The sequence below is a fragment of the Tursiops truncatus genome, chromosome 14, assembly GCF_011762595.2.
Source record: "Tursiops truncatus isolate mTurTru1 chromosome 14, mTurTru1.mat.Y, whole genome shotgun sequence".
Taxonomy (NCBI): Eukaryota; Metazoa; Chordata; class Mammalia; order Artiodactyla; family Delphinidae; genus Tursiops; species Tursiops truncatus.
The window spans coordinates 4,191,281-4,209,125 of NC_047047.1; the positions used below are offsets into that span (position 1 = coordinate 4,191,281).

The following is a 17,845-nucleotide window of genomic DNA, read 5'->3' on the forward strand; positions in this document are numbered from 1 at the left end:
GAGAGCCACTCAGCACAAGGAGGGGTTAATGACAGAATCCTACTATCTAGCAATGAAAAACAGAAAATACCAGTTACATATAACAAAAGAAAAAACTACATTGCAGCATTATATATGACAGGGAAAAAGCAAGCAATAAAAAGTATGCATCTCATTCCATCTTTTTTTTCATACAATAGACATTTATGGAGACCCCACTATGCGCTGGGTACCATATCAAAGCACTAGGGATGTAGTGGTGAACAAAAGGAAGTTTTTTTCACTGGAAGGCTTCAGTGATGGGCAATAAAATATATAAATCAAACAATAAATACACAGTTGACAGGTGCTGATGAACACTACAAAGAAAGGCAGAGAAGGGTGAGAGTATCCAGGAGGGCAGGACGGGGTAGAATCTGACATCAGTGTGGGCAGGGAAAGCCTCTTTGATGGATGACATCTGAACAAAACCCTACATGAAGTGAGGGTGTGGGACATGGTGGAGGAACTTTCTAAAACAGAGAGGAACAAGGGCCCTGAGTTGGGAGCACCCTGAGCGAGGTGGCTACTGCAGCTGGAGCACGGGAAGTAAGGAGAACATGGTAGGAAATGATGAAAGAGAGGCAGCAAAATGCTAGAGCGTGCCAAGCCTGTCACCATGGGAAAGACTCTGGACATTCTCTGAGACCAACAGGGGGCCACCAAAGGTTTCTGAACAGACGAGTGTCACGATCAGATTCACGGTTTTACAGGGTCATTCTGGCTGCTGTGGAAGAAGAGAAGCAGGAAGACTAGTCAAGAATCTTCCAGCAACATGGGAAAGAGATGATGGTGGCTTTCATGAACGTGGTGGGGAGAGTGAGAAGAGGTTGGATGCTGGATATATTTTGAGAGTTGCTCCAACAGAATGTGTTGCTGGCCTGGATGAGGGATGTGAGTGTGATACTGTGATATAATAAAAAAAAAAAAAAGCTATTTTGTTCTTCATCCCCAGCTCCTGGACAGAGCTCCTAAAACCTTGCTAACTCCCTAAGTGATAAAGGTGCTAAGAGCCTCTTTTGTTCTACTCTTTGGTCTTTGCCTTCAAGTCTCAACACAGAGTTCTTAACTTCCTTGGAATTTTCTGGGTGATAGGAGCATCTTTTGCTCTAATCTTGGTAGGCTCCTGGATACGTTACCAGAAAGACCAACTACGAGTAGAAGCTTGGAATGTTCAGCTCCACCCCTCCCCCACCACTGGCGGTGGCCTTACTAATCGATCTGGCCCATGTGATGCAGCCTCAGTAAAAGCCCCTCAACTATGGGGTTCAGAGAGCTCCTGGGTTGATGAACAAATCTACCCACTGGGAAGGTGGTACATGCCAACTGCACAGGGACAGAAGCTCCTGAACTCAAGACCCTTCCAGACCTTACTCCATGTATCTCTCTATCTAGCTGTTCATCCGTATCCTTTCTTATACAATAACCCAGTCAACATAACGGTTTCCCTGAGTTCTGTGAGCTGTGCTAGCAAATTATTGAGCCCATGGAAGGCATCGTGAGAACCCCAGTTTATAGTCAGCCAGTAAGAAGCACAGGTGACCACCTGGGACTCACAGATGGCAGCAGCAATGGGGGCGGTGTTGTGAGACTGAGCCCGGGATGAGTGGGATCCGATGCCAAGTCCAGGGGGATAATATCAGAACTGAACTGAACTGCAGGACACCCAGCTACAGTCCACAGAGGATGGAGAACTACGTGGTGTGGAAAACCCACGCACGTTTTGGTGGCCAGAAGCCTTCTGTGAGTGAAGAGAGAAAAACAGGGAGTGTGTTTTCTTTCGGTGAGACAGCTGCATCAAAGGTGAATCCAAGGCTTTCGGCTCAAACATCTGGGTACAGAGTGGGGTTATTTACTGAGATGAGAACAGGGAGAGAGGAGATTTCAGGGGAGAAAAATTGAGATTGTAAATGCCAACCAGAATCTCCTTGGAAGACACCCAAGGGAGCTTAACAAGTTGACAGCAAGATCTAGCTAGAAGAAATGGCAGACGATTTCTATAGATCATAGATGAGCGATGAGTTGCTACTTCTTTTTTTAAAAAAACGTTGTAAATGCTCTTTATTAGTTTTCAACTTTCAGTATCAGCTTAGAGATGAAAGACGTTAACTATGGTTACAGGCCAGAATGTAAGTCTTACCAACCTTGAAAATATAAAAATAAAGGTATATCTGGTCAAAACTGGATGGAAGAGAGAAAGTTCTTAATATACTCATTTTTTGAAAATGGGAACTGAGAGATATTGGCTAAAACTGATACAGCAACAAAAAACGCGTCAGGAAATTAAAAGCACTTACCTCTGAAAAGCAGGTCTAGGCTTAAGGAACTGGGGGAACTGTTATTTGTTATAAGCTCTTTAGGATAACTTAAAAATTTTTTTAATACCATACATATACTACTTTCATTAAAAAGAATAAAAAACAATACTCAATGTTATTTTAATTGAATAACACACCACTGTCAAAAATACTGCCCTGTGTTCTTATTAAGCCCATAATGGACAACGGGGTGAAACAGCAAGTCCAAATAATGTCAAACAGTGGTACAACAATGGGGAAAGAAAGCATAATTTAATCAGAGGTATCAGAGGTCATAAATGAAGAGAAATCACACACACACATAAATACACACACCCGTACACACACGTTTCTTTTTTGCTTCTACAACTGTAGAAAATTCCATATAGATCAAAGAGTTTAAAATTTTAAAAATCTATGAAAACAAGAAAAATCCTATGCTGCAATCATCTCATTTACAAAGAAGTGATATATTATAATCAGTGGCCAAAAAGTAAAGAATTTTAAGATAAAAGCCAGGTATGCCTGAATTCACCTTTGTAAAGTCTGCAAAAAAAAAAGTAAGAAAATGAAGATTAAAAAAACAAAAATCCAACTGTTGCTTCTGGGAAGTTGGAGTATGTATTCTTCTCTATTCCTCCCACTTAGGACACTTAAAAAGCCTAGGTATCATGTACAAAACAAGCACAAGGAGACTCTGAAAGCTGGAGGGACGAAGGAGGACGGCTAGGGACCTCGAGATCTGAAGAACAATACAGCAGGGAGTTCCCTGTGCTTCCTTTTTGCCTCCAGTATCCCAGACTTGGAGCTGAAGAAGCCAGCGACCTGGAAATGCCCATGGGTGCTGAGAGCAAGAGCCCCAACAAAGCCCACTCCATCCAGACAACGGACCAGGAAAGAGGCAGCCTCACAACACGTAATACTTCTCGATAATAACTGCTCTATTCCAGCCAAACCCACAGATCAAAGACCGAGCAGAGATTCTAGATCCCGCCCTTCCTAGACTGTAAGGAACACCCCAGCCTCCCTACTAGGGTGTGTCAGAAAGGAAAAAGTAGGGCGGTGGGACTTTCTCCACCACCGGGTAGAAATGAGCACCCCCTCCCCCACAGTGCCTGTGAACACTACGTGGGGGACCTGGAATTTGCATTGATGAGGTACCCCACATCCTCCTCACTGAGGTGGACAAGAGGTGGCCTGGTGGCAAGTCAGGACATCCTCTTCCACCGGATGGTAATGAGGACACCACTCCCCTGGCTGTCAGTGGAGGCCACCAGGAGAGCAGCAAGGAGGCACTCCTACCCCATCTCAGCAAAGACAGTGTCAGTGCAGACCTAGTAAGGACCAGGGACGGCCATCGCCATATAGCAGTAATGAGCAGACCCTCGGTGGGCAACGGAGACAAAGTGGAGAACTTGAAAATCTACCCCACTGTAAGTAACAATATGGCAGCTCCTCCCCATCTCCCCCAGGAGTGGTATCATAAGAAGTCACCTAAAACAGAAGGTATAAATAAGACCCATGGTCTCATAACATAATACCCCAAATGTCCATGTTCCAATAGAAAACCACTCATCCTACCAGGAACCAAGAAGATGTCAAACTGAATGATAAAAACACAATAGATATCACCATCATGATGACAGAGATGTTAGATTTATCTAACACAAATTTTAACACTGCCATGATAAAAATGTTTCATGAACAATTACCAGCATACTTGAAACAAATAAAAAAATAGGAAGCCTGAGCAAAGAAATTTAAAACCTGAGTAAAGAAACAGAAGCTACAAAGAAGAACCTTATGGAAGTTTTAGGACTGAAGAATACAACAACTGAAATTAAAAATTCAATTGTAGGACTTCCCTGGTGGCACGGTGGTTAAGAATCCACCGGCCAATGCAGGGGACACGGTTTCGAGCCCTGGTCCGGAAAGATCCCACGTGCCGCGGAGCAACTAAGCCCGTGCACCACAACTACTGAGCTGGTTCTCTAGAGCCTGCAAGTCACAACTACTGAGCCCGCACATCACAACTACTGAAGCCCGTGCGCCTAGAGCCTGTGCTCTGTGACAAGAGAAGCCACCACAATGAGAAGCCCATGCACCGCAATGAAGAGTAGCCCCTGCTCGCTGCAACTAGAGAAAGCCTGTGCGCAGCAATGAAGATCCAACACAGCCAAAAATAAATAAATAAATTTATTTTTTTAAAAATTCAATTGTATTGGCTCAACAGCAGAATATTAGTAAACTCGAAGTATGAATTAGTAAACAGGAAAGAATTACTAAATTAGAAGACAGAATGGTAGAAATTAACCAATCTGAATGACAGAGACAAAACAGGCTTAGAACGTGAGGGACCTGTAAAATTATAGTGAAAGATCTAACATTCATGTCATCAGAGTCCCAGAAAGAGAAAAGAAAGAGGGTGGGGCTGGAAAAGTACTCAAGAAATAATGGCTAAAAACTTCCAAAATTTTGCAAAAAATATAAACCTACAGAATGAAGAATACGAATGAGCGCCAAAAAGGATAAGCGCAAAGAAATCCACATCCAGACGAGCTATACTCAAACTTTTGAAAATACAGAAAAAGAAAAAATCTTGACAGCAGATAGAGAAAGGACACCTTATCTACAGACGAGAAAATAGAATTTTAGCAGATTTCTCTTCGAAAATCATGGGGGCTATAAGTGACACAACATTGTTCACATGCAGGAAAAAAAAGAACTGCCAACCCAGAATTCTATACCCAGCAAAAACAGCCTTCAGTAATGAAGAAGAAATCAAAACATTCTCATTTGAAGGAAAACTAAGAAAATGTGTTGCCAGCAGACCTGCCCCAAAATAATGGCTAAAGGAAATTCTCAGTATGGAAAGCAATGGAATCTTGGAACATGAGGAATTAAGAAAAAAAAGTAAAAATACAAGAAATTCAATACATTTTCTTTCTTCCCTTGAATTTTCTAAATTAAGCTTGGCCACTGAAGCCAAAATTACAACGCTGTTTGATGTGGTTCTCAATGCACATAGAGAAAATGTTTTTAAGACGAGCATATTATAAGTGGGAGAAGGTAAAAAACATAAAGGGAGGAAAGGCTCCTTTACTTCCCTCACACTGGTAAATGACCACATGAGTAAACTGCCATTAGTTACATACATGTATATATATATATGTAACTAGCACATGAGGGTATATATATATATACACACACACATACATATACACATACTGATGATGTAATACTTGGAGGAAACACTAAAAACTGCTATACAAAGAGATACCCTCAAAAACACTACTGATAAATGAACATGGAGTTCTGAAAAGTGTTCAAGTAACCCACAGGAAAAGAAAACAGAGAAATGAAAAACAGGGAGAAAACAGAAAACAAAAGAAAAAGTGGCAGATTTAAACCCGAACACCGCAAACACACCAATAGTTACAAAAAATGTAAAGTGTCTAAATGCATCAATTAAAAGACAGCTGTTAGTAGAATGGATTACAAAGCATGACCCAACTATATGGTGTCTAAAAAAATGTCACCTCTATACAATGATATAGGCAGGTTGAAAATTAAAGAATGGAAAAAGTCACATCATTAAAATATTAATCAAAAGAAAGTGTGATTGGCTATATTAATATCCAATAAAGTAAGCTTCAGAGCAAAGAAAATTACCAGAGACAGGGAGGGACCTTAAATAATTATAAAAGGGCCAATCCACCAAGAAAATATGGCAAGCCCAAATGTGTATGTGCCAAATAACAGAACTATAAAATATATGAAAAAAAACCTGATAGAATTGAAAGGAGGAATAGGCAAATACATAATTACAGTTAAAAACTTCAACACCTCCTCTCTCAATAATTGGTAAAATAAATAAGTAGATCAGCAACGAACAGGATCTAACTCTATAGAAGACTCCAACCAACAACAGCAGAATACACATTCTTTCCAAGAAGCCACAGATTATATACCAAGATAGAACAGCTCCTCGGCCATAAAAACAAATCTCAACAAAGTTCAAAGAACTGAAATCATACAGAGTACATTCTCTGATCTCAACCGAGTCAAACTGGAAATCAGTTCACATACAGAAAACAGGAAAATCTCTCCACTTCTAGATAATCTATGGGTCTTCACACCCACTAGGATGGCTGTAATCAAAAAGACAGATAATAACGAATGTTTTTGTGGATGTGGAGAAATCAGAACCTCATGTGCTGGTGAGAATATGAAGCGTGCAGCCATTTTGGAAAACAGTCTGGCAGCTCCTCAAAAAGTTAAAGACTTATCACTTGACCTAGGAAATTCACTATTAGGTATATATCCCAAAGAAATGAAAACCTGGCCACATAAAAACCTGTACACAGACATCCGTAGCAGCATTATTCCTAATAGCCAAAAGGCGAAAACAACCCAAACGCCCATCAACTGACAAATGGATAAACAAAATGTGGTAAAACCGTACAATGGAAGCTGATTTGGCCATAAAAAGGCTGGCATACTGTCACATGCTACCTCAAGGATGAACCTGAAAATGTGCTAAGTGAAAGACAGAGTCACAAAAAAACCACATACTGTATGATTCCATTTATAGGAAATGTTCAGAATAGGCAAATCTACAGAGACAAGGTAGATCAGGGACTTCCTAGGGCTGGGGCAGGATGGGGAAATGGCCCAGGCATAGCTAAAATATACGGAATTTCTTTTGGCAGTGGTGAAAATATTCTAAATTTGATTGTAGTGATGGTTGCACGTCTGTGAATATCCTGAAGACCATCAGGTTGTACATTTTAAATGGGTGAAATACATGCTATGTAAATTACATCTCAATCATACTATTCAAAAAAATCCATGGGTCAAAGAGGAAGTCTCAAGGGAAATCAAAAAATTGAACCGGATGAAAATGAAAATGCAACATAGCAAAAGGTGGGACACAGCTAAAATAGCACTGAGAGAGAAATGGATAGCACTAATGCATTCATTAGACAAGAGGAAAAGTCTCAAGTCAATAATCTAATCTTCCACTTCAGGAACCTAGAAAAAGAAGAGCAAAACAAACCCAAAAGAATCCGGAAGAAGGAAACTAAAGATAAGAGCAGATATCAGTGAAATCGAAAACAGAAAAATAGAAAAAAAAGAAATCAGTGGCATAAAAAGCTGGATCTTCTCAAAGGGTGATGAAATCGACAAACCTCCAGAAAGACTACCAAGATAAGAGAAGACAAAAATTGACAACATTGGGAATTTAAAAGGGTACCACTACAGAGCGGGCGGACATCAAAAGGATGGCAAAGGAATACTATGGACAACTCTACACACGCATATGACACCTTAGATGAAATGGACCAATTCCCTAAAAAACACAAACAACCACAACTCACCCAAAATGAAGGAGGTCAGTTGAACAGCCCTGTAAAATAAATTGAATTTGTAACTTAAAACTATCAAAAGAAAAAAATCTCCTGGCTCAGATGGTTTCACTAGTGAATTCTACAAAACAACACCAATTCTATACGATCTCTTCCAATAAACAGAGGAGGAAAGATTTCCCAATTCATCTTATGAAGCCAGTACTACCCTGATATCAAAACCAAAGACAGGACAAAAAGGAAAGCCAGAGACCAATATCCTTTATGAGTATTGCAAATACTGTATTTTATTTATTTATTTATTTGCGGTACGCGGGCCTCTCAGTGTTGCGGCCTCTCCCATTGCGGAGCACAGGCTACGGACGCGCAGGCTCAGCGGTCATGGCTCGCGGGCCCAGCTGCTCCGCGGCATGTGGGATCTTCCCGGACCGAGGCACGAACCCATGTCCCCTGCATCAGCAGGCAGACTCTCAACCACTGCGCCACCAGGGAAGCCCCGCAAACACTGTATTTTAAAATAAGAAATATGTTTTTGGTCTTTGACCAAAGACCTGGTCTGTTCCTGGCACAGAGCTCCTAAAACCCTTGGTATTTCCTAAGTGTCTTTTGTTATGTTAATGAGGTCACTTTGGGAAAGTCCCTGGGGCCCCTTATCTTGTCTGCCCCATGGGGGAGGGGCTCCTTAAAGAAACAAAGTTTCACCTGAGAAATGAAGAGGAATAGGAATTGTCCAAGCCAAGAGGGGTGGAAGGGTCTCCCACGGCAGCGGGAACAGCACATGCAAAACTCTCTGGAGTGGACATGACTGTGGTCCATAGGAGGTGCTGCCAGAAATCCAACAGAGAGGGTGAGAATGACCAGTCCTGGCCTTGTCGTCCACAGCCTGGATTTACCCCCGAACTAGTGGGAAGTAGTAACACCCGACATGGTCAAGGATATGAAGAAACAGGTACACTTTTCAATCAAGACATTGACGAAGTGTTTTGAGAGGACAGTGTTGGCCCACGGGGCTCTCTGCCCTCAGTGACACTGTGCCACAGTCTTGAGAAGAGCTTTCTTGCACTAGAGCACTTGACCCTGCCTTTGACCTGGCTCTTTTCCGGGGATCTTACTCCACATCTACGGAGAGACACACAGGGAAAAGGGATGAGCTGCATGTGTTCTCTGTGGAGGTTCCGATTCCTGAAAGCTAAAAACTGTGTGCCTCACCTTTTATCATAGTCCCTCGCTTTCCTACTTCCAACTTTTCTAGCTGTCTTCTTTAATCTCTAAGTTTGTTCTTTTGTTTCCCAATGGAATGCATAGCCAACTGGTTTATATCTGATTACACTAAAGGTTTATGCGTTTATCACTGCTCGCAATTTGCACCTTTGTCTCGATTTTGATAAGGTTGTAAGAACTACACTATAAAAGTAAAATATTCACTTTAACCAAACACAAAAGAACAAATATTGCACGATTCTTCTTCTGTCAAATACCTAAAGCAGTCAAATTCACGGAGATAGAAAGCAGAGTAGAGGTTACCTGGGATTGGCAGGAGGGGTGTGGGGACTTACTGTTTAATGGGCAGAGTTTCTGCTTGAGCAGATGCAAAAGTTCTGGAAATTGATAGTGGTGATGGTTGCACAACACTGTGAATGTACTTAATATTGCTGAACTGTACACTTAAAATGGTCAGTTTTACGTTATATATATTTTACTGCCATGGAAAAAAATCTTCACTTTCATTTTTCACTTTCCTACTCATTTTTATTAAATAATTATGGCAAAGTAAAATGAAATATTGACAGAACTGCATAAGCACTGCTAAACAAATAAGCATGAAGAGATGATGTTGCTAAAATTGATGTCTGCTGATAGGCACTGTCGCCATGCATATCACCCCAAATATTAACTGGTCAGCTGATCCCCAGCCTCTGAACTGAGCCTTTGAAAGGCAACTCTAGGAGCAGTGATATAAAATGTGCAAAGTCTGAGCTGTTCAAAAATAAGAAGCAAAAAAGAATTTTTCTGCAATTCAAAGGGTAAAAAAAGTAATTTTTACAAAAATGATCACAGTAAGACATCAGAAAAAGGGAAATGGGTGAGGAAATTATAACATATTAACATGATATAACAATCTACTGCTGCACGTATGTTTATTATATCAATATTTCCATGGGTTTATTCAAAATAATCATCAGTGAACAAGGGCACAAGAAGAGTTACAATATTGTTTTAATTATATTTGAAAACTGTTAAATTCACTTATTTTATTCATCAAAATATTTTAAAGGAAAGTGCTTACAGGGGACCTGAGAATCTACTGAGACTCTAAGACCAGATATTCTTTTTTTTTTTAATTTTATTGCTGTATAGTTGATTTACAATGTTGTGTTAATTACTGCTGTATAGCAAAGTGATTCAGTTATACATATACACATTCTTTTTCATATGCTTTTCCTTTACGGTTTATCACAGGATATTGAATATAGTTCCCTGTGCTACAGGGATCTTGTTTACCCATCCCATATATAATAGTTTGCATCTGCTAACCCCAAACTCCCACTCCATCCCTCCCCCTCTCCCTCCCCCTCAGCAACCACAAGTCTGTCCTCTATGTCCGTGAGTCTGTTTCTGTTTTCACAGTTATGTTCGTTTGTGTCGTATTTTAGATTCCACATGTAAGTGACAGATATTCTTATTTAAACTGACAAAACAAGGAAGTTTTCTCAAGGGTAAGTGACACTTTCACTTAGGGTACGAATAACTATCAGGGTGACATTTGATTTACCCACAGAATTTACCTTTCACAGATGATGAAGCTGCTGTGTGATTCAACTGAACATCAGAGGCAACGTGAGAAGGACCCGCCAGCCTCCTAACAGCCATCCCAGAGCTGTTTCCACACCTGGGATCCTTATTCAAGGTGTAAAACGTGAAAGCCGCTCACTTAGATATTCCATAACAGCCTTCGCATTTTTATCAACGGTAAGAGTATGTCACCATTTGTATGTACTTATTTCTCTTTTCGTAACATGATCCCACTCTGAGAATGGCACTTATTTTGATTATTATTAAGTGGACTATGTAACAAATTCCAAGTGATCCTGAGTGCGTAAGTGTCCCAAACAACAGACTCTGCTGCCTTCAGTATAACCGGGTATAAATCCGAGAAGCAAAATTTCAAATAACATGAAAATGTCCGGACCAGAGGGCTTCCCTGGTGGCACAGTGGTTGGGAGTCCGCCTGCCGATGCAGGGGACACGCGTTCGTACCCCGGTCCGGGAGGATCCCACATGCCACGGAGCATCTGGGCCCATGAGCCATGGCCGCTGCACCTGTGCATCCGGAGCCTGTGCTCCGCAACGGGAGAGGCCACAACAGTGAGAGGCCCGCGTACCGCAAAAAAAAAAAAAAAAAAGTCTGGACCAGAGTTAGCAAACTGGCAGGTCACAGGCCGTCATGGCCAGCAGGCCTGTTTTGTTGTGTTCATCTGGTGTTTTTAAATATTGAGCTAATATATGGAAACAGAGTTTGCACATACAAATTCTCTTGTCTGGTTTATCTTGAAAAAATCGGCAGATTGGGCCCTCTGTCCCCCGCTCCATATCAATGTGTGTAGGGGGGCAACCAGCTTTAGCCAGGACAAGGGTTGGTCCTCCAGCTCTCCTGCCTGCTTCCCCTACCCTGGCCCCGCTACAAGAATCTCATGGGACCTGCTCACGCACCACTAGGCCCACTCCGTGTGCTACCTGTCTAGACCTCAAGTCCAAAAGCCAATCTTCAGGTGCTACTAAGACTGTAGTGGAGACTGGGGAACCTTCCATTCTATTTCTCCTCACTAGTCTTTTTAGACTCCTGACTTCAAGTCTCAGCTGTGCCAATGAGATCCCAGCTCAGGAACTGAGATTCCCTGAATTAAACATGTGGCTTCCCATCTCTTAAGCAAGTGAGTGAGGGGCCAGAGGCCTCCCTGTCCCTGCTGGGCTGGTTTCTGCCAATGGGCTGAGTTCTCTGACACGTGCCGGCCAGCGCATGGAGGTGGTGACGTTCACTTCTGCAGGCGGACGTAACATCTGAGGGTACACTGCCACTGGCCTGGGAGTTTCCTGTCCACCGGAGGCAGGTCAGATCCTGATCCAATCCTGGAGCCAGGGCTGGGCATGGATTTGACTCACGCCCTGGTCTCATCACCACCTGCACTAAACCCATCCTTCAATCTCAGACTCGTCATTTCTATTCCTGGGCCATCAGTCAGATGAGATCAATTCCCAGTATTATATATTCCTCTGTATAAGAAGTTGGGCGCAAAGAATTAGCCTGTATCTAATGAGTAGGAAAAGTATTTTTGCTGAGTAGACTGCAAACATCCATAGCTAGAAATTTCATATTTAGTTTTTAACTGGCAGCCTCATGACAGACTTAAAAGTTGTGTGTGTGCCTGTGTGGCGGTGTGCATAACACACGCAGACAAGGACACACACACACACACACACACAGAGTCATCCATGAAGCCCTTCAGGGTCACGGTGCTTCATGTAAGATACTGTATCCAAAGCTGACGGAGAGTTTCCTGTCACAAAAGGACACATCTGCTGGGGCAAAAGGCAGAGGCAGCTGGAGATGCTGCTTTATATATATATATACATACATACACACACACACACACACACACACACACACACACACACATATATACATACATATGGAGCGGGGAGACTATCTCTCTCTGGATTTCAAGAAAAGTCACAAATCGAAAAAATAACAAGCTCTCCCTTCAAATGACAGAGTTCTTTGGTCCCACCCATGGAGGTGTTTGGGAGGAACCAGGCTCTGAGTAGGACTAGGGTGGCTGGGAAGATGCTCCTGGCACTGGATCCCTCGGTCCACGGGGTCCTGGGGCCCAGCAGACAGGCCCAGGGGGCTCCCAGGCTTCTGCTGCCCCAATCAATCCGGGGCAGGCCAGTCACGAGCAAAGTTCTCCTGGCTGTTAAAGAGGCTGAACCAGGGCGGCGAGCCCAGTGAACACGTGGCAAGATAAACAACCCATTGATACAGCCCCCCACCTTGTGCCTCACGGAATTTCTAGAACCCTCCGATATCTCTTTAAAATCTATCCCAGTGGAAGGACAAGCACAGGCCCCCTTCACTAGAGGGCTATGTCCGTGGTCCACAAGGTCACTATTTGTCCAGGGATTTTCCAAGAGATTGACATGCAAGAGACGGGCTGGCTAGTCAGCATCAATGTAAGTATACGTATGATAATTATTTTGCATAACGATCTTGTAAAAAGCAAATCAATCTCTTCCTTTCCAAGAGAAGAAACTGTGCTTGAAGTCTGAGGGACACCAGTGAAGAAACAGTAAATAAGTAAACAAACACACTGTACTCTTCTGTAATCGTATTTCTCACGTCTTCCTTAGAGTTATTCATGGTTTTGAATTTTCTATTCCGTTGTTTACCACTAGCTGGCTTTCAAAAAACCAAAACCAGTTATGTACTTTACCGCCTTGGCTACTTCCTGCCAAACAGACCATCTTGGATGACTCGGGTAACGGGTCATACTCTCCTTCCTGAAGCCACAGGAGCAAGGGGACGGGGGACGGGTTCCAACGATGTTCAGTTCTTGCTATCAGCACACTCAGATTCTAGGGCAGCCAACAGAGGAACGACGTGAGGTTTGTATCGTATCAATTTTGCAAAATGTTCCGTGAGCACAGTGCAGCCGAGGTGGGATACACATCCCACACCATCCAGACAGACAGCCTGGCAAAACTCACCCCCGAAGCTCACCAAGGCAGCAGCTCTGCCTCAGGAAATAACAATGACCCTGGACAGCTGTCGAAGTATTTCTGCATATATGACACCTGGGCGTGAAAGACGTGCCTCCCAACACATATCTCATCTGGAGGAGTAAAGTGATCTGGGGGAGTTTCTCACACAGCCAGGTGGGAAACAAGATCCTTGCTGGAAAAATGCTGAGCGCCGGCCCTGGCCACGCTGAGTATTCTTATTCAGAAGAGTCTCCAGCTTGTGTTTCACGTAAATTGCAGCTCAGAACTGTCGCAGAACTTGTTCTGCATCCGTCCGGACTGCAGGTTTAGATTGTACGACTATGAAGCGAATCCTGCAGCCCTCAGCATCCTTAATTTTACTGGGTTTCATCTCCTTGTGGCTCTAGACCACCCCCCCTCTTTTTTTTCTTCATTTTCCATTTTAGTGACAGAAGGGGTTTGACCAAGAAAGGATTAGGTTTGGAAGAGATCGTTCAGACGGTAAAAACTTTCCAGCGTATAGGCATTGTTTAGGGGGAATTACAGAATCCAGGGAGTAGTCAAGTTCTGGTGACTGTTTCAGAACAGACCCTTTGCAGAGCCTGCTGGCAGATGGGGGCGGGCAGGGAGGGAGGAAGCTCTGAGCTGGGGAGTGGTGATAAAACTGTAACCTAGATTCAAAATTCTCCATGCAGGGCAACAGTTGAAAGCAATTTTTCTTTTATTGCCCCGGGTTAGATGTTAAATCCTGGGATTTGTCGTTCAGCCCATGCGTTGGTAAATGAGTTATGGCAATTTGGGTTTTGCTGTTTGCCCTCTGTCATCGTGAAGTTGTACGAGGCTATCCAGGGAGCCTACCCCATCCACCCAACCACCTTGTGCCAGAGTTTTATTTTCTGTTTGGTTTTCAGTCCTTGAAGAGCCTGCCTTCCAAACAAATTGACCACTTGCTTAAAATAAGCAGATCAAAGTATAGGAAAAGAACCCACAATTGCCGGTAATTGCTACCTGATTTTATTTTTCAATCAAGTGGTTGCTTGCACTCAACTCTAGTCAGCAGTGATTTACATGGTGGGGACCTATGGGCATACTGGGGCCCCGGGCTAAACTAAGAATGCGCCCTATTTGGCAAATTGACACTCATTCCAAACGTCCTAGAATCATAACATTTTTGTCCACTTTGCTTCCTCTCTGGCTTCTGATCACCAGCTCCGTGGTCTTCATACACCCACGTGTCGTACCATTTGCCTTTCACTGCAAAGACCACCAGGGTTTCAAGGAACATCAGAATGTATGAATCTTAAGGATCGTTATGTAGATTCTTAACGGCTCCACCTTCATCAGACTTAGTATTGCTTCATCAAGATAATAGTCAAACTTACTAACGCACTTAGTGGAAATATGGAGGACCGGAGTCCTGCCAATGATGCACATCTGTCCAAAGATTTAGGATCAGTAAGTAACAACTCCCCTGATGTCACGTGACTTCAAAACACAAAGTTGAAAACAGCAAGACCAAATGAAAAGAAAAAAACATACAAAACAAACAAACAAAAATCACTGCAGAGAGTAAAGTCGTTAAATACATACATCAGCTATCGAATCAACCAATACCTTTGGCAAAACCATTAGCACTTAAAAGCCGGGTTAAGGATGAGGTAAAGTAAAATAAAGACTCCTGTGAGAAGTAACACTGATGCTAGATGTCAGACAACTGAAAATATAAAACAGTATTGAGAATGTAGACGTGGTAGTTTTACCACCCAGCGTTCCAAGCTCCACAGAGAAAGACAAACACAAAAGATACAACGTATCAATCCCGGAAACCTCTACAGGAGGAGGGAGGGACAGAGTGGATAATAAACAAACAACCACATGTCAGATAGTGATAAAAGCTCTACAGAAACCCGGCCGGGACTACAGGGCACAGAGAGACTGGGGCTGGAGCTGTTGCAGGCTGGCATATGTATTTTCTAATTCCCCTAAAAATGTGAGCTCAAGCTAGAGGCGGCATCTTCCTGGCCTTCCAGACAGTTCACCAGAGAAAGCACAAAGAATGATGCACATTCTCCTAAGGAGACCAGCTGATACCAACAGTGTATCACTCCCAACCCTGCAGAAGGGAAACTTCCATCAGATAGGAGAGGGGGGGCTGCGATTTCTCATCATCCCTCCTCTTCACCATTCCAGTGTTTTGTTAAAGAAAATGTACAGTCAGCCAACATGTAATGCTGCTTTAGGATACTGGTGATAGAGAGGGTCGGTGGACAGTTTTAAAATAGCAATAATGACTTTGGGTAGCATTTGTTTTAAAACTCTTTCCCATCCAGATTCCTAAAGGAGCCCCGTTTGTACACAAAGGAACTTGGAAATCTACTGAAAAGTGCATTTCCCCTGCCTGTGTGTGAGTGGACATGTCTGGGGACCCCAATGACACTGAGTAGACTCAGCAGCTCAGTGGTGTCAGGATGAGGGTCTGGAAGAGAGGCTGCCCCTGCAGAGAAGGGCTCACCTGACTCTGAGTCTTCTGTTTCAAGACAGGAACCTGGGATAAAATGAAGCATTTTCTTTTCCATTGCAAATTAGCTTACAAAAGCAGAATGATGATTTTTAAATATGTGCAACATCAGAAACCGAAATATGCATGATTTAGAGAGAAACCTTTGCATAACAGCAGGAGACAGGAGCACCTAGACAATCTGACGACTTGCTACAGAACCACTGGACAGGAGAGACTTTGGGGGGCATAATGCTCTGAGGCTTTGGAGGAGGAAGCAGGACATCTGTTCTCCTGCAAGGGCTAACCAAATCTCCAAGGCTGTAAGGCAGCAAGTTTTCTAAGCGGATTAACTGTATCCTCCCAACAACCCTATCAGGAAGCGACTGTCATTATCCTACAGATGAAATAACTGCGGTCATAGAGGTTTATTATCTCATCCCCGGATCCACAGCTAGTAAGAGGGTGAGCTCAGATTTTGGGGCAACAGAGCCTAAGTCACCACTCCAAGCATGTGCAATAAATGCAGATGCATGATAAGGGACAGAATGAATTACCATACAAGTTAGTATATTTCAGAGGGAAAGGGCACAGTATTAAGATATGTGCTAGGACAAGAAATGTAAACCATGAACACCATGGACAAACCAGGATGGATGGTAACCTTCGCTACCACCTGATTTAAGTGAGATGAAACAAAAAGTATCTTTAAACATTATCTAGTTATTTATTTACACAATGATTGTTTATTGAGTACCTACTACGTGCCAGGCACTGTTCTAGACAGTGGGTCAAACAGATAAATTCCCTTCCTTCGTGGAGCTTACGTCCTAAAGTGTGCATATGTGTGTATGTGCATGTGAGTGTGTGTGTGCGCAGTTCAGTAAGTGTGTATGCATGTGCAACAGTGAAACAGATTTAACATCTTTTCTCCTGTAAATCTGTTGAAATAGAACTTTGTCCTATTAAAATTTACATGGTAGCTCAAGTTATAACGGGTTGAACCTCTAACCTATGAATCCTTAATATGCTAAAAACATATTTCAAAAGCGTTAGAATTCTACCTTCCCTAAGTTAGGGAGGTGGAGAGGCCAGACCAAGATTCAGGCATTCTAGATGCACGTTCTAGCTCTGATACTACTTAGGTTACTCTGCCTTCTTGTAGCGTTTTCTGTCCTACGCGGTGCACAGTCACCGTGAGATCACACTCACCTTAACTCTGCAGTCACAGCTTGCTTTCACATGTTATTTCAGTTGCTCCACACAATGACCCTACGAAGCGGGCAGGACGTTATTTTTGTCCCACTTTACAATGAAAATCTGAGACGGTCCAAACGACGTAATACGGCTCCAGCAGGAAACTCGAGCGCAGGCCCCTGGGTCCAGGTTAAGGGCGAGCGAGACAAGGCACATCAAGGCGCTCTGGAGACCACGGACGGAGGTCTAGAACTTCATATTCGTCTCCACGGAAGGCGGGGTGACAGGGTGAGGCACAGCGGAGTGACCGAGTACACCTGCCGCGGACCCACCCCTTCCACTTAACAGCTGTGACACCTAGGCTCTCTGAACCTGTTTCCTCACCTAATTTTTAAAACTGGAGGTCCTAATGGTGCCTGCCTCCCAGAGTTGCTGTGAGGATTAAATAAGATAATGGGTGTAATGCACCTGACCCAAATACCTGGCGTGGAGTAAGGCTCCACCCTTGTCTGCTATTGTTATTCTACGAAAGAAGCCACCATAGAGGGATCACCCAGCCTCACTCGTCTCCACCCTCCATGCCACAGTAGAAGACTGCGCTGGGGCTCATTGCACCGCTCAGGTTTCCCAGCCCTTGCATCACAGGAAACAAGCTCAGGAATCAAGAGCAGCAGAAACGGCAGTGGCAGAGTCACAGAAATATGGCAACG

At 43.2% G+C, this 17,845-nt stretch overlaps 1 protein-coding gene across 2 annotated transcripts in view; it reads right to left on the bottom strand.

Moving 5' to 3' along the window:
* Window positions 1–17,845, bottom strand: part of SLC9A2 (solute carrier family 9 member A2) — a 96,915-nt gene that overhangs the window by 68,774 nt on the left and 10,296 nt on the right. The window contains exon 1 of one of the 2 annotated variants that reach the window (XM_073790961.1): window positions 13,174–13,285. The exons of the other annotated variant lie outside the window; for it this stretch is intronic. Within the exon in view, the coding sequence (XP_073647062.1) occupies window positions 13,174–13,204 (31 nt within the window). The 5' untranslated portion in view covers window positions 13,205–13,285. Of the gene's footprint in view, window positions 1–13,173; window positions 13,286–17,845 lie in introns of those variants that run through there. 2 annotated transcript variants of the gene reach the window in all.